We start from the raw sequence: 16025 nt of genomic DNA on the forward strand, positions 1-16025 counted from the left end.
AGATTACCCATTTTGGGCTCTCAACAAAAAAAAAAAAAAATACATATAAAAAAATATTCAAAAGAAATAAATAAAAAATAACAGGAGTAAAAAAAGAATACTGGAATGCTCATAAAATATTTAGGAATTAGTTGAGGAGGTTCAGAAATACAAGAATTGAAATTTAACATTATATTTTTTTATTGATGAGAATCCTATTGACAAAGAAAATTCAAGTTGAGAAAAAAAAGTCTAAAATAAGATGTTTATGGACTCAATTAAATTTTATACAAGGTTTAATTGAATTTATGAAGGGTTTGATTGCAAGAAAATTAATTTTTTGAGTCAATTTAGGTTTTTATTGGAAGTAATTAAAGTTATGGGGTCCAATTATAATTATAAAGAGTTAATTTGGTCAAATCAGAGATTTAATTGCATAATTATTGAAGTTTGATGGTCAATTAAAAACTTAATTGAAATAGTCTAAAACCAGTGACTAAATCAAAAAAAAGCGCTAAAATCAAGAGGTCTAATTATAATTTTTCTGGAGGGCTTGATTACAAAATTGTAAAAACATCCAAGGACCAAATCAAAAATATTTATTTTTTTTAATTTATATTTATCTTTTAATTTTATTTATTTTTTGTTAATGACTCTTCTCCTTTTATTTTAAAAAAATAATTATTCATCTATTTATTTATTTAGATATGTGTTAAAAATTTTCAATATACATTTTAAATTTTTTTCAATAATTTTTTTAAACACATTAAATCAACTTGTTTATCCGATCTTTTACCAATATTGTATTTTTTTTAAAAAAAGAATTATAACCCGTGGATAGCTATTGTACATACAGAGAGAGAACACACCCACCATTTTGCTGTACTTGTCGGTGATGTCCTTATGCATATATATATATATATAAACAACAAAATAATAATAATAAATAAATACATAAATAAATAATTATCTGATAAAGAAGTATTTTGTAAACAAAAGAAGTACGAATATTTCGAAAAAGCAAACCATTATAGTGTGCATATGTCCCTTTATAGAGTGGGACACATATAACACTGACTAAGCCTAGTTAATTTCTCTTTTTTATATCTTTGGCCAGCAAATACTGTATACGAATATTTTGTCATGATTAGATACATTTAATCCCTTTAAATTAGAAATCTAACGTATGCTAGAAAGATGTCCTGAATTTTTTTAATAAAATAAAATTATGAACATTTTGTTTTCTCATAAATAAGATCGGTTAGAATAAAGAATTGTCTAAATAATATATCATAAACCAGTAGGTAGGTTTCACTATCAGAGCTGGGCCTCTTTAGTTTTGGATCTAATGCAGTTCGTTTTATTTTTCCCTTTTGATTTCTTCTTTTTTATAGCTCATGTCTTGCTGTGGCTTGTTTGTTGCTTCTGGTTTCTTGCCTCTCCATAAGCAAAGAAGAAAGAGAAGGAATAGCATTAATTAATTACAGCAGCACCTTGAATCTCCCATCAGTAGTTTCACAATGATGCAGTAGCTTTCCATTACAGCAGCACCTTGAAACAAATTACTCTATCAGAAAGTCAAGCAGCAGCAGCATTGTTTCAGCGCACCAAAACAGTTGTTTCAACATACCAAAATAATTAAATCAAACACCAACACCAAACATAACTTTGTTCCATTACCACATAAAAAAAATCATGGCAAATTATTTTTCAAGAAATAATTGAACCACCATCCATATCAATAATAACAAATGTGCAAGAAAGAAGGATAGAAAGGTAATGATTAAAAGATCTCAAGATGAAGATTTTTTTTTTCAATTGATTGACTAATAAATCTTGGATATTTTGTGATTAGATGGAAAAAAAAAGAGAAAGGAAACAGAGCAGAGAGGCAACAACTTCATATATTAAAATAATGAGGAATAAATTAATATTACAAATTAAAAAGTTGAATGAGAATGAAATTTTTTTAAAAAATATAATTTCATAAATTATCTTAAATAAAATAAATAATAATCAAAATAATAGAGATCAAATCTAAAGAATAGAAAAAATAAAAGATGAAAAAAATAAAATAATAATAATAATTAACATTTCATAAATTATTTCAAATAAAATAAGTCATAATCAAAAGAATAATGATCAAATTTGATAGATAAAAATTTTAATAAAAAAATGATAAGAAAAAAGCAAATAACAATTATAAAAATAAAGACCAAAGTTAATATAAAAATTAAATTTTAAGAGATAAAATTGAAAAATAAATATTCAAAACAAAATATATATAGCAATCAAAAGTTTTCTATAAACACACTTTCCTGAAAACCAAGCCAAATTTTTCTTTGACTGGAAAGTGTTTTTCGTTGACCAACTTTTTTAATGGCAAACAAACACAGGAAAATTTAAAAAATAATTTTTTAGAAACCATTTTACAATAAACAAACATAGCCTAATATATATATATATATATATATATATATATATATATATATATATAAACACGCAGAAATGTGTTTGAAAAGTATGATTAACGTACAGAGTAATGCTCTTCTCTTATGAAAAACGAGTCAATAATGGAGTGCTTTGGAGGGTTCGTACCTCAGATTAAATATTCATGATCATAGTGGTTAGTTTGCAGTCTTTTAAGATTCTTTAATTAGATGCAACCTAGATAAATACATGCCTGCAAGAGCTAGCCAAAGGAGCAGATGGACATGGTTGTTGTAATTAAGAGAATAATTTAAAAATATTCTAAACAAATTAGGATTAATTAATTCCAGTAAATGTTTGTAGGCGTGTGTGTTTGAGACAAAAAGACAAATATCCATGCATTTGTTAAAACAGATTTGTCCAAATCTCATTTAAGAAAAAATAAAAGTTTTGTCCCATTCAACAAACATATTAATTAGCAAGGAGTTAGTTGAAAGAGATATATTTCACTCCTTAATCTTTTAGATTTAAATTTTGAAAATAGTATTCCGAAAAATTTATTTAAATTCATGTAAATACAATATACCAATATAATGAAAGATGTGCCATCAAGATCGTGTTTTTTTTTTTTTTTTTTTCGTTGGATCGATAAATCGCACCTAAAGTTATATATTTTGCAATAAACGAATACCTCTGCGTTATCAAACAATATTGTTCTTTTATATTATTGCAAGCCTAGAAGATTAATTATGTTCAGGACGCACAAATTAATTTCGATGATTAGAAGTAGCAAAGAGATAATGAGATCAATGATGTCTTAACTTCAAAATTAACTAAGGAAAATTCTAGTCATCAGCATGACAAACATGTTAAGAGAATAAATAAATTATATCTTGGTACCTCACATCATAGTTTATTTTATTAGGTTGAGATGGTTCTTTGATATGATATCAGAGCCTTAATGACCAAACGGTCACAAATTCGAATCTCATCATCTGTATTTATTTGATAAAAATTAAGCACAAGACAGTATATGCATGTGCAAGTTTCAAGCCCAAAAGACTTTTATTTGAGGAGGTGTGTTAGAAAATAAAATAGAGCTTTCATTTAAGAAGGATGTTAGAAAATAAAATAAATCATATATTAAGACTTCACTTAACAGCTTAAGATATTAGGTTGAAATGTTTCTTTGACATGGTATTAGAGTCTTGATAATTAAACAGTCACGAGTTCAAATCTTATTATTCATATTTATTTAAAAATAATATAAATCATATATTAGAATTTAAACTCACATCTTTAACAAAGTATACCTGAAGTAATTGCATTATATACCTAACTTTGTTTGAATCATAATTAGCCCGTATGGCATTTGAGAGAAGCCGCCATGCATCGCGTCAACGTCCAATTGGGATGTTTCTGAATTAAAATATTTGTTCCTTTCGAGCAATGAAATCAAACTTTCATTCCAGCTACTCGATGGCTTGGACATGTTACCGCCTGACACAATTAAGTTAGCTGGAATTAAAATCAATTTTGATTCCAGCTACTGATATCAATCGCATGCAGCATCCCTACTCTGTCACGGATCATCGTCGAGCTTTCTTCTTAATATTAAAAACAAAATGATCTTATAACAATTAATTAAGTCTACGTACATCAAATTAAAATATAATTCCCACCACCATATGATTAAAATATCAAAATTAAATCATTTAACGGGTTTAATTCTTAAGGGAATAACATATCAAATGTCTTGTAGGCTTATGATCAATGCTAGTTATAAAAGAGGTGGCATGTGTCCTTGTGTTCTCATCAGGAAATTGAGGTTCACAACATAGTCATTGTCTCTAATTAGACATGGATAGTTTAAAGCTTTCTTCAGGTTTAATCTTTATTCAATTGGTTTTGCTAGCATCTGTCTTTAACTCGGCAAATGCGCAATTGAAGGTAGGGTTTTACAAGGATTCATGTCCACAAGCTGAAGCTATTGTGAAAGGGGTTATGGATCAAGTGTTGAAAGTTGCTCCTAGTCTTAGTGGCCCTTTGTTGAGGTTGCACTTTCATGACTGCTTTGTTAGGGTACGTTAGCCATTAATCCATTTCTGATCATTTGAAATTCTGAAACATTTTATGCTTTTTTGCTTGAATTATAACAAAACCCTTACGATCACTAGCTAACTTTATATGTCTACAGGGTTGTGATGCGTCAATTCTTTTGAACTCTAGTACAGGCCAAGCTGAAAAAGATTCACCTCCAAATTTAAGCCTTAGAGGATATCAAGTTATTGACAGGGTCAAGGCTGCGTTAGAAAAGAAGTGCCCTGGAGTGGTTTCCTGTGCAGATATCTTGGCCATTGTGGCTAGGGATGTCACGGTCGCGGTAAGAAATATCTTTCAAATTCATTAGAGAGTTCCTTTTGCAAGCAAAATGTTTGTATTTAACAAAAATTTATCCTCGCAGACTTTGGGACCATCCTGGCGAGTTGAAACTGGAAGAAGAGATGGAAGGGTGTCTAACTTTTCAGAGCCTTTAACAAACCTGCCACCATTTTTCGCAAACATTTCTCAATTGTTCACACAATTTCGCTCTAAGAACCTAAGCAAAAAGGACCTTGTAGTGCTCTCAGGTATTTAAACATCTCAAGTTCAGTTTCTTCATAGAGATTCTTGAAACAAGAAATTGAACTTGAATAATTCTATTTATTCTTCCTGGCACGTAGGTGCGCACACCATTGGCACTTCTCATTGCTCTTCTTTCGATTCTCGGCTTTACAACTTCACCGGAAAGGGTGACACTGATCCCACACTGGATTCAGAATACATAACACGGTTGAAGAAAAAATGCAAGGCAGGAGATCAAATTACGCTAGTCGAAATGGATCCTGGAGGCGCCAGGACATTCGACAACAGCTATTATAAACTCGTAGCTAATAGAAGGGCACTTTTCCAATCTGATGCAGCTCTCCTTGACAACAATTACACAAAAGCTTATGTTAAACTTCAGTCTGTTACTACCGATGAATCCACTTTCTTCAAAGACTTTGGTGTTTCCATGAGAAAAATGGGAAGGGTTGAAGTTCTTACTGGTAAAGCTGGTGAAATCAGGAAAGTTTGCAGCAAAGTTAATTAACTAGACAAAGTTTAGTGTCATTATGGAACATATTTTTCTTGTGTGCATGGAAAGATACATGTGGCTAATGCCATGCAATAATTGAATCAAGTGTGGAAAGCAATTGATTCATTAATCAATAATAGTAAGAGTAAAATAATGTTTTTTTTTCCATTAATTGTAAGACCTTATAAGCTTTCATATGAAGTCTTGCAAGATTAGTTTTTTATTCTCTTTTATTAATTTTTGTCTGTTGTGCATGCCAACCTCTCAAACCCAATGAAACTGCATTCATTCAATTTCAAAATTGGACGGGCAATTAATGAAGCGATACCGTTTAAAATTAGTTGGCATGTTCAGATTCTGAGGGACTTTGATGTAAAAGAACAGGAAATGAAGAATTATGATAACGGGATGAAGACACTCGATGATTAATAGCTTACATTTTGTTCTATGTTTTATATTATTTTTTAAGTTTGAAATTTATATAAGTTTAAACTACTTTGTATTTAATATTTTTATCAAATAAATAAAAATTAGAAGATTTAAACTCGTGATTACTTGATTATTAAAACTTTAATATCATATTAAAATATTAATTAAATTTAAAAATTTAAACTGTCAATAAAATTATAAAATATAATTTATATTATTTTATAATTAAAAAAATGGAAAGAGAAACCTGTGGTGGGCTCTAATTAATACAAATATAAGACCTGCTTAATGAAAGACTGAAATAAGACTGAAATTCCACTATATTAACCAGTTAAACAATTTCTATCCATTCGAACGCAATTCTTGTAATATTTTTCCAGAATATTTTTTTATGAACAACGAGTGCTTAATTTGTACGGAAGTTAGTCAACTGTGCATGGCAAGGACAGATGTTTTGAGAAACAACGTTGGCTAGTGTCCATTTACTTTCACTCTGGCACTTGGACAACTAAAATTAATCTACAAAGATTTGGAGTAAGAAGAAAATCTATAAACAAACAGATTTTGAAATTGCAGAAGAAAGGTTCTTGTTTATTATTTGTTAAGAGAACCGTGAGCAACACACTCAAAAGACTCGCGTTCTTTTTATATACAATAGGCAATAATTATCTTTCCATAAGAAAAGGCTAAGCAATATTCTTTTCATTTATTTGACAGCCTCCATACAGTCTTCAAGGATGATTGGCTTGATCTTGATCTAGTGTTTTCGGATTGTACGGTTGTTGTTTCCTCGTCTGCGACACTGCCATTCTGGCTAGAATTTGCTGCTGTTGAAACACCTTCATCAGTACCAAACAGATTTCTATCTTTATCACCCAACATTTCTCCTCTAATAGAAGCAAAATTGTAGCTAGCTAGTGTTGTTTGAGTCTTCTGCTTTTTTGCTCCAGCAATCTTGAGTTACCTTATTACTCCATTGCTTCACACAATAGCTGATATGATTAGAGCATGTTGTGTTGACAGAGAGTAATAATGTGAAGTGGATTATCTCATTTACTAAAGCACAATTAATCTGTAAAGGACACAGCATAGGAACAACTTTTATAGATGGGATTAAGTTAATGAACGTATTAGCAGGGAAGAATCCTATTTAGAACAATGCTTATTTTGTTTTTGAAAACTTAAAACAAAAACTCCATGATCATCTTTGACTAGTTAGGCTGTTAGCATCTTTGAAGCCTTTTACAATCCATTAAACCTGTTTTTGATAATATAATTTGGATCTCCATTTCCACAGTAGCTGCTGTGTTAGCATCAAATTCCAATAATTCCACAGCACCCATATTAGCATAAACCAATCTTCCTGGTCCAATATAGACAATGAGGATTTGAACACAACTTTTTTTCACCAGTGTCAGAAAACTCACTGTTACATGTGTTATCATTTTGGATTTTATTTTAAAAAAGTACATGAGAATTAAACTTCTCATGATTCATGAATGCTTTATATTCAAAATATAGATACTTATGTTAAAACTATCTTATGAATATTCAACTCCGTCTCTTTTAAAAATAGTTTTTTCAACAAATAAAAAGTTTTTTACAATATTGCAACGATTTGGTAGGCTGTCATAGTCCACTGGTCCAGATTCGATAACAAAAAACGTATGATTTGGCCTTGCATGTTCTTAATCAAATATATAATAGAAACATACAAGGCATACCCTAGAGCAGGTTTTCTCAAGGAAATAATATTGAAACATGGCGAATATCCCAGGGCTGGTATTAAGTACAATTTAAATCAATAGGCATTAAACAAATCTTAATGCTTGCGAAATGCCTGAATCAGAGCAGTGAGCTATTTTCTTAATTGACTGATTGTGATTAAGCACCGACTGATAACCCCCACAATCCTGAGAAGAAGAAGAAGAAGAAGAAGATAAAAGAGCTGTTTGGATTCAGCACTAGATTTATTCTTTTGAACTCCTTTGTCTGTTTACCAGCGTCTCTGCATAAAGTAGCAGTCGTGTCTGATTCTCTTCAATCTTCTTTTTTTAGAAGATTAGTGATGTCTTATTCTCAAATCTCCAAGTTTATCACAATCAATGCGCGCATTTAAGGATTTAAATTTAAAATCTTTAATTTGAAAACTTAATATCCCAATGCTATATTGTCCTATGATAGTATCTAATAGTAATTGATTTACGGGCTGTTAATAAAAACTTTTGTTTCAAATTATTTTGAGGGTAAAAATTTGAATTTTAAATAAAATTCAATCTTTAAAAATAGTATAAAAATAAATTAAATGCGAACTTCTCTATTTTATTATAATAAAAATTAATATTAAAACTAGCTTTTCAAAAATACTTATCCAATTATTATTTTTATTTGAAATATCTTTAAATGGATAAGATGAAGGTGATAAATATAATATAGAAAATAAAATGAATTAAATTATATTTTATTTAAATTTATTTATTAATTGAATTCAAATTAAATATTATAATGGATAATTTATTAGAATGAAAAGGTGGAAAGAACAAATGTTTTGTTTCCTTTTGTTTTCTCCCTTTTTTTTTTCTTTGTTAAATTAAATATGCAAATCATTAATTCTTCAAAGAAATGCTTTAGCGCGCTCAAAGTAACATTTACCTAATTAATTAATAATAATATAGACATCAGAAAAAACTAAGGAAACTCATTTAGAAATCACTATTCCAAGTTTTAGTTATTTTCTTTCCTTTCTTTTTATCTCTACATTTTTAATACCGATACCTATTTATAATTGATTTGAGTTATATCCTAACTACATTTTTTTCTATTTTAGCACCTTAATTAAATTTACAGTCTTCAATGCTTACAAGAAAAACAAAATTTACTTATCCTAGATATCGTTTAATATGATAATTAGTTTATAGATATGCACTATGTTGTGGGTTAAATTAAAAAAATTTTAAAATGTAAAAATAAAAAAAAAACTAAGCATATAGAACTATTTACCGTTGTTATTAAACTTGTCAAATTTAAAACTTCTTAATCTAATTTTTTGTTTAGCTCGAGTTTAAAATTAAGTCATGTAAGAGTTATTCCGACATGATCCAATCAACTTGGTTTGTCTAAAAGCAACCCAACCTACCTAAAAAAAAATTAATGATGAAATTCAGAGGAAAAAATAAAATTGACAGAAAAAACCTCATGTTAAACTCCATCAACTTGGTTTGTCTAAAAGCAACCCAACTTACCTAAAAAAAAAAATTAAGGATGAAATTCAAAGGAAAAAATAAAATTGACAGAAAAAACCTCATGTTGAACTTATTGCTTAGCTTGGGTTTAAAACTAAATTATATGAAAGTTACTCAAACATAACTTAATCAACTTAATTAGCCGGTTTAAAGGCAAGGAGCTTGACTAGTAAAAAACAATTTAAGGATGAAATTGGGGGGGGGACAAAGTTAACATGAAAATGCCTTTTGACTCGACTCCTTTCCTAATCCGAGTTATTAAACCATGTAAAAGTTATCTCAAATGATTCGGTCTACTGTTAGAGAATAATATATGTCACATTTGGATATCGCGACAACCATATATAATTTTCTTGGTGGAAAAAATATATATATCTAACATCTTGTTCTTTAAAAAAAGGTCTAATTTAAGAAATCGTCTTTAGTATTATGGTTATTAAGAATTTTAACTAGTCAATAAAGATTCTATAATACAAAATTGATTATGCAAACAAAAAAATATTATCAACCCTTTAAGTGTTTTACTTGAGATAGACCACATCACTAGTTTTGTTTTAACTTGCTAAGAGTTTATTGATTTATGTTATGATAATTTGCTTGTAATGTTATTGACTCTAGTGTCAGTAAATATTTAACAACAAATATTTTTAACTTTGGTATTTATAAATATTATGTAGCAAATAATAATATATGATTTTGTTGATTTTGACATAATAAATATTGAAGATTAGAATAATTTCTAATTCTAGTACAATATCCCTTACTCTGACATTAATAAATACCTAAAATATTTTTAATTTTAGTATTAGTGAATATAAATATTCTTTATTAGCATTAATGAATACAAATATTCTTAATTTTAATAAAAATAAATAAACCAATAGAAAAAACAACTTTTATATATATATATATATATATATATATATGGGTAACAAACTAGACCCAAAAAAAAAATTTCCTCATTCCATAAATATTCAAATTATTTCAAAATCAATAGCACACCATACCAGATTAAGAGGGTATTTGAGAGTGTGGTAGCTATTGATTTTCAAATAACTTTTCGTGCCGAAAAACATGCCAATAATGTTTTTTTATTTTTAAAAAATTATTTTTGATGTCAACACATCAAAACGATCTAAAAAATACAAACCGCACTCAATTTTAGCAAAATAAAAAAAAAATTTAAATTTTTTAAAAAACAGGTTCAACCTCAATGCCAAACAGCCTCTAAGAGTCCAAATATCATTCAGGAATAACAAACACAATTGTTCCAAATTCGCAAAATATAATCAATTTATTCAAAAATGGTTTGAGGTCATGAAATGGGGTCCAAAGTGTTGCTGAAACAGTGCTGGGAAGCTCCTAAGTCAAGGGGTGGCGGCGCGTGGAGACTTAGGCAAAAAGTGACGGCGCGTGGCTTCACCCTCCGCCGTAAAAAACCAGGAATGAGTGGGTCTGGATTGTCTTCTTCCCCTCTTCCCTTTCCTGCCGGTGTTGGCTTTCACCGTGACCTGCAAAGAGAAATTGCAACAAGCAGTCGATTTTATTTCCCTTCGTTTCCTCAAACAATTTCTTCTCTTTTTTCCGTTGGCCAAGGTGCTGGTGATGGTAGGTTTCGGTCCGGATATGTCACTGGGTGGGGGGGGGATCGGGGTTATGGAGAGGCTGATGTTGCTGTTGCTGCGGTCTTCGTCGGTTGAGTGGAGATGGGTAATTAGATCTGAGAGAGAGTTTTGTTCTTCGGATCCAAGTGAAATTTGGTTTTCAGTTGGGGTTCGGTAGAGAGAGAAAGGGGATTCTCTGGTTTGCGGGTAGTGAGAGAAGATTAGAAGGAGAAAAACAAGAGAAGTGAGGGGAGGCGCACCCTCTGCGATTCTAGGCCGGGGAAGACAAGTGAGTAAGATGAAGGGGGCGGCGGCTTCTAGTATTGGGTGTTGATTTCTCCGGGGGTACCAGAAAAATTGGGAAAAGACAGGGGCTTCTGGTTCCTGGAAATGGAGACGAATGTCGTTGGTCAGGAGAGGGAGAGGGAGAAGAGAGGTTGGTGTGGGGTCCTATGGCCGGTTCTCGAAGAGACTATCAAAAACAGGGGCGGCGGCTTATCGTAGAGGATGATTATTTTTCTTTAAGGTTTGCCGCCCCTGTTTTTTTATGTCTTTCCTAGGTTTTCTTTTTTTAATGTCCGCCTGGTTTTCTTGTAATGATCCCCCCCTGAGTGCATGCACTAGAATTTATATTTACAGTCGAAGAATCTCATCTTTTAAACAATTTTTTTTTCAAATTTTCATTTGAATCAAATTGAAAATAGATAATTATCATTATAATGATGATAAAAATAAAATAATAAAAACACATTGTAATCCATAATTTTAATGAAAGTTGACAAATCACATCTTTTAAACTCTATAAAATTAAATTAAAAATCAACATATCAAAATTAAATTATAACAATATAAATTATTGTATTAGAGTCTTGAGATCAAGCTATTACAAAGTTTGAATCTTATCATTTCTATTTATTTGATACAAATTAAATATAAAGTAATATAAATATTCACAAGTTGTAAGTTTGAAGTGCTTTTACTTCATAAAGAATATTAAGAAAATATAAATTATATTTTGAGACTTCACCCAATAGCTCATTTTTTCATGTTAAATTAGTTATTTGATATCTACTTAGCTGATGAAAAATAATTTAGATGATTATTAAAAAAAAATTAAGCATAAAATTAAGAAGACAGATGGGGGATAATAGGTAACGTGGCTAATGTCAAAATACCATAAAAAGAGTATCTGATCAACGTAAGTATATTTTGTACGAAACGTCTAAAAAGTGAGATACTCAAATAGGAACAGCTCAAATAGAAAAAGTCGGAGGACTAACTATGAGGTTATAACTATTCATATACCATATCCCTTCCATGATCTCGAGGGAACCTTTATGCCTTGTTCTCGTACGACACCAAAGACTAGTATATGCCATCACATTTTGTACTCCATTTGGATTATTATTCAATAGAGGTGCTTTAACCACAATTAATGATTGCTTATATCCGAGAATGGGTGCAAATCGACAACTTTTCTTCTCTTTTTTATATGGTTTTGCGTTTTGTACTTGGTAATTCGGAGTCGTCTTAGATTTTATTTCTCTTTTTTAAATTTGTTTTGAAACGCGGTGCAAATTATATTTTTAAAAATTTAAAAATTTATTTTGTTTAAAATAAATTTTTTTATATTTTAAAATTGTTTTGATGTGCTGATGTTAAAAATAATTTTTAAAAAATAAAAAAAATATTTTAATATATTTTTAAATAAAAAAATATTTTAAGTCGTTACTACAATTCCAAACATTATACTGTAAAAGTTGATTTTATATGGTTTGAGAGAAGCGATGTTCTTTTATGGAGTAAATTAATTGTCACCTATTACCCGCAAATGTTAAAGACACTTAACATGGATGCTTTTACAAAAACAATAATGCTTTTACAATTTACATGCAAAAGCAATTGAACAAACAATGACAAGAATATATCCTTTTCTTCCCCATGCAAATACCTACAATCCTTAACTTCAAGCCCCGCCTTCCTTGCTACAATACATAACCCAATTCCACAAACACTTCCATTCATCAAAACTCTTTGAAATTCCCTTCACTTTCTTGCCCCAAAAAGATGTCCACCGCCCAACAAGTACCCATTCAACATGAACGAGAAGCTCGGCCACTGAAACGCCACCGTTCCGCCAGCTACTATGTCCATCGAGCCCGTGTTAGTTTGACCACTCGGGTCTCCAAGATTGTATGTGGCATATTCTTAACCCTTCTATTCATTGTAGGCATTGCTGCATTCATAGCATGGCTCAGTTTGCGCCCGCATCGCCCTCGGATCCATATCCGGAATTTTTCGATTCCAGGTTTGGATCAGCCAACCGGGTTCGATAATGCTGAGATAATCTTCAATGTCACAGCTCGGAACTCGAACCAAGCAATCGGGTATTATTATGATTCAGTGGAAGCCTTTGTTCATTACAGAAATCAAGTGATTGGGTATGCACCTCTAGTTGACTCGTTTTATCAAGAGCCCAAAAATACAACTATTTTGTACAAGGTTTTGAGTGGGGCCACCCTAAATGTGACTAGTGACCGTTGGTCGGAGTTTAGGAATGATCGTGCGCTCGGAACAGTTGTTTTTCGTTTAGATGTAACGGCGATGGTCCGATTTAAGGTGTCCACGTGGGATAGTAAGCGCCATCGGATGCATTCCGATTGTGAAATTGGTGTTAGCCCAGATGGGTCCATCTTGGATAGTTATAAAAATAAGAGGTGCCCTGTATATTTCAGTAATTGATTTGTCAGAGTATAAGTTATTTAATTTTCTTTGTCGTTGTCTTTATCTTTTTAATTTTAATATATTTTACTTGGATATTGATTTTTTTTCCTAAGAGATAGAAGGGTGTGATTCATACATTTCCATCATATTTTTCCTTCAAAATGATCCAATTTCTAATACTTTATTAAGTTTTCTATTAATTAAGTTCTTCAATCAATAATTATTGACACTTAAAAAATAACTATAACTCAATTAATATTAATATCTGAATTAAAATAAAGCCATCTCCATTTATTTTGAAGAGAACTAGCTTGATTACAAAATTACATCAAAATTCATCTTTGGTACTTTCACCTTTTAAGCTTGTGTTTGAAAATAAGGTAACGGGTATGATTCAAAATGTTTTTCGCTCAGAAATATATTAAAATAATATTTTTTTTTTTATTTTTAAAAATTATTTTTTACATCAACACATTAAATTAATAAATTAATTTTAAGAAAAATTAAATTTTACATTTTTAAAAAACATAATTTCAATTGTGTCCTCAAACACACTCTAAGTTCCTTTCCGCATCTCTAAGATGGTTCGTATTGCAAGGAAAAAAAATTAGATATATAAAAAATAAAAATAAATTTAATTAGAGAGATAAAAATTAAGATTTAAAATAATTTTTTTAATATAATTTTAGAAATATTTTTTATACTTTCAAAATAAAAATAACATACAAAAAACTAAACTATTTATATCTTTTTTGTGTAAATAATAACAAAACATTATCCAAGAAAACAGTCACAAGACATTTTTTTTTTTTGAAACAGTCAGCCAATCCTGACAAAGGGTTCATCCCGTGTTTGGAATGGACCTACAAAAGAAAAGAAAGCTGTGATTCTTCCTCTTTGCCAGACTCGGATTAAACTGTAAAGCGCTTTTAAAAAAAAAAAAAAAAAAAAAAACCATTTACTGCCATCAATATTCTCCTCAATGTCCAAATCCAAATCCGGATGTAAGAAAAGGTGAGGTTTTAGCCCAATAATAGATAATAATGCTAACAGGAAATTGAGCATCCATAGACTACTTGAACAGCACTTCAGAATTCTTTGTAATTCTTCATTATTTTACTTGCTTGATTCTTTAAAAAAGAACCTATTTAAAAGTATGGTTGTGGTTGTAATTGCGGTTGCTTTTTAAAGTGTTTTTTACTTGGAATTATATCAAAATAATATATATTTTTTATTTTTTAAAAAATTATTTTTTGATATAACACATCAAAATAATCCGAAAACACTAAAAATTTATTAATTTAAAGCAAATAAAAAAAATTTAAAAATCTAAATTTTTTCAAAAATATTTTTGAAACACAAAAACAAACAGCACCCAACAAAAACAAACAGCACCCAACATACTTTATACATTCATGGAAGAAGCTTACATGCACCCTTTTTTTCTTCTAAAATATCCTTCCAAAGCAAAGCATGTATTCTCTGTTCTTCAACCTCCAATAAATATTCCCTCAAAACTGCTTCCTTTGGGCACAGAGCATCAAACTTCTCACTTTTCTTAATTCTCACTCAAAGCACTATTGCCTTGCAAACAAATCATATTTCAAGCTACCGTTAAGGGACCCTTAATATACCTCAAAATCTCTCATTCCACCTCTCAACAAATGTTATAATAATGTGTGAAACTAAACATCTCCACCTATGGCTTCTCCAAATTATAGGCCTCTTAGGCCTCCTTGCCCTTTGTTTCTGGCTAAGTTTACGTCCCAAAGATCCAAATTTCGCCATCATGGAGTTCTCCATCCCAACTTCAGTTAGTGATGAGAATCCAAGGGCTACCTTCAATTATGTTCTTGAAGTTAAAAATTCAGACAAAGAGTCCAGCATCAAGTACGATGACATTTTGTTGAGCTTCAAATATAAGCAAGACATGGTGGGAAACAATACAATTCCAAGGTTTGATCAAGGCAAAGACAATAATGCTTATCAACATGTACCTTCAGTGGATATTAATCCTCTGGTATGGAGAGCTCTTGCCAAGGAAATTTCTCATGGAACGGCTAAATTGGATGTTGAGTTAATTACTAGCATTAAATACAAAACTTGGGGTATCAAGAGCAAGCATCATAAGGTCAAGTACCAAGGGGTTCTTGCTATTGGTTCGGATGGGAAAATAAAAGATAAGAAGAAGAGGGTTAAGCTGCATCGTTCCAAGAAATGGAAAATAAGGACTAGTGGATTTCTTTCAGCAAATTAATTAATGTCTTCTTCTTCTTCTTCTTCTTCATTTAATTAATGTATTTTCTCAAAATTAAATCATTTACCATAGCCTATATATTTCAGTTTCTTTGTAATATAACTTTTTTTGTTTTCAATGCAATCTTTATAATGATATTGAATGGCATCTCAAGTTTTTAATTACACTAGAACAAGTATTGTATATGTCCTTTCTATGATAATGATATTGAATGTGCATCTCATGTTTTTCTTCATTCCTAT

The 16025-nt window shown here is 30.2% G+C and overlaps 3 protein-coding genes across 3 annotated transcripts; all 3 read left to right on the forward strand.

Moving 5' to 3' along the window:
* The first annotated feature begins 4239 nt into the window (after positions 1-4239).
* Positions 4240-5693, forward strand: LOC118058543 (peroxidase 27). Its single transcript, XM_035071253.2, has 4 exons — positions 4240-4491; positions 4607-4792; positions 4874-5039; positions 5133-5693. Exons 1-4 carry the CDS (start codon positions 4270-4272, stop codon positions 5540-5542), a joined length of 984 nt encoding a protein of 327 aa, XP_034927144.1. The 5' UTR covers positions 4240-4269; the 3' UTR covers positions 5543-5693.
* Positions 5694-12806: 7113 nt separating this feature from the next.
* Positions 12807-13619, forward strand: LOC118058551 (NDR1/HIN1-like protein 26). Its single transcript, XM_035071264.2, has one exon. It carries the CDS (start codon positions 12870-12872, stop codon positions 13542-13544), a length of 675 nt encoding a protein of 224 aa, XP_034927155.1. The 5' UTR covers positions 12807-12869; the 3' UTR covers positions 13545-13619.
* Positions 13620-15315: 1696 nt separating this feature from the next.
* On the forward strand, positions 15316-15783 carry LOC118058472 (protein NDR1). The gene has a single exon (XM_035071179.1). The coding sequence runs from the start codon at positions 15316-15318 to the stop codon at positions 15781-15783; it is 468 nt and encodes a 155-aa protein (XP_034927070.1).
* Positions 15784-16025: the final 242 nt, after the last annotated feature.

The sequence above is a fragment of the Populus alba genome, chromosome 4 (assembly GCF_005239225.2).
Source record: "Populus alba chromosome 4, ASM523922v2, whole genome shotgun sequence".
In the NCBI taxonomy this organism is placed as follows: Eukaryota; Viridiplantae; Streptophyta; class Magnoliopsida; order Malpighiales; family Salicaceae; genus Populus; species Populus alba.

What these genes read in the sequence shown, in the direction of transcription:
- LOC118058543 (XM_035071253.2), top strand. Translation starts at nt 4,270, where the DNA reads ATGGATAGTTTAAAGCTTTCTTCAGGTTTAATCTTTATTCAATTGGTT. An exon ending in CTAGGGATGTCACGGTCGCG is followed by an intron (nt 4,793 to 4,873) that starts GTAAGAAATATC and finishes TTATCCTCGCAG; the next exon opens with ACTTTGGGACCATCCTGGCG. An exon ending in GGACCTTGTAGTGCTCTCAG is followed by an intron (nt 5,040 to 5,132) that starts GTATTTAAACAT and finishes CCTGGCACGTAG; the next exon opens with GTGCGCACACCATTGGCACT.
- LOC118058551 (XM_035071264.2), top strand. Translation starts at nt 12,870, where the DNA reads ATGTCCACCGCCCAACAAGTACCCATTCAACATGAACGAGAAGCTCGG.
- LOC118058472 (XM_035071179.1), top strand. Translation starts at nt 15,316, where the DNA reads ATGGAGTTCTCCATCCCAACTTCAGTTAGTGATGAGAATCCAAGGGCT.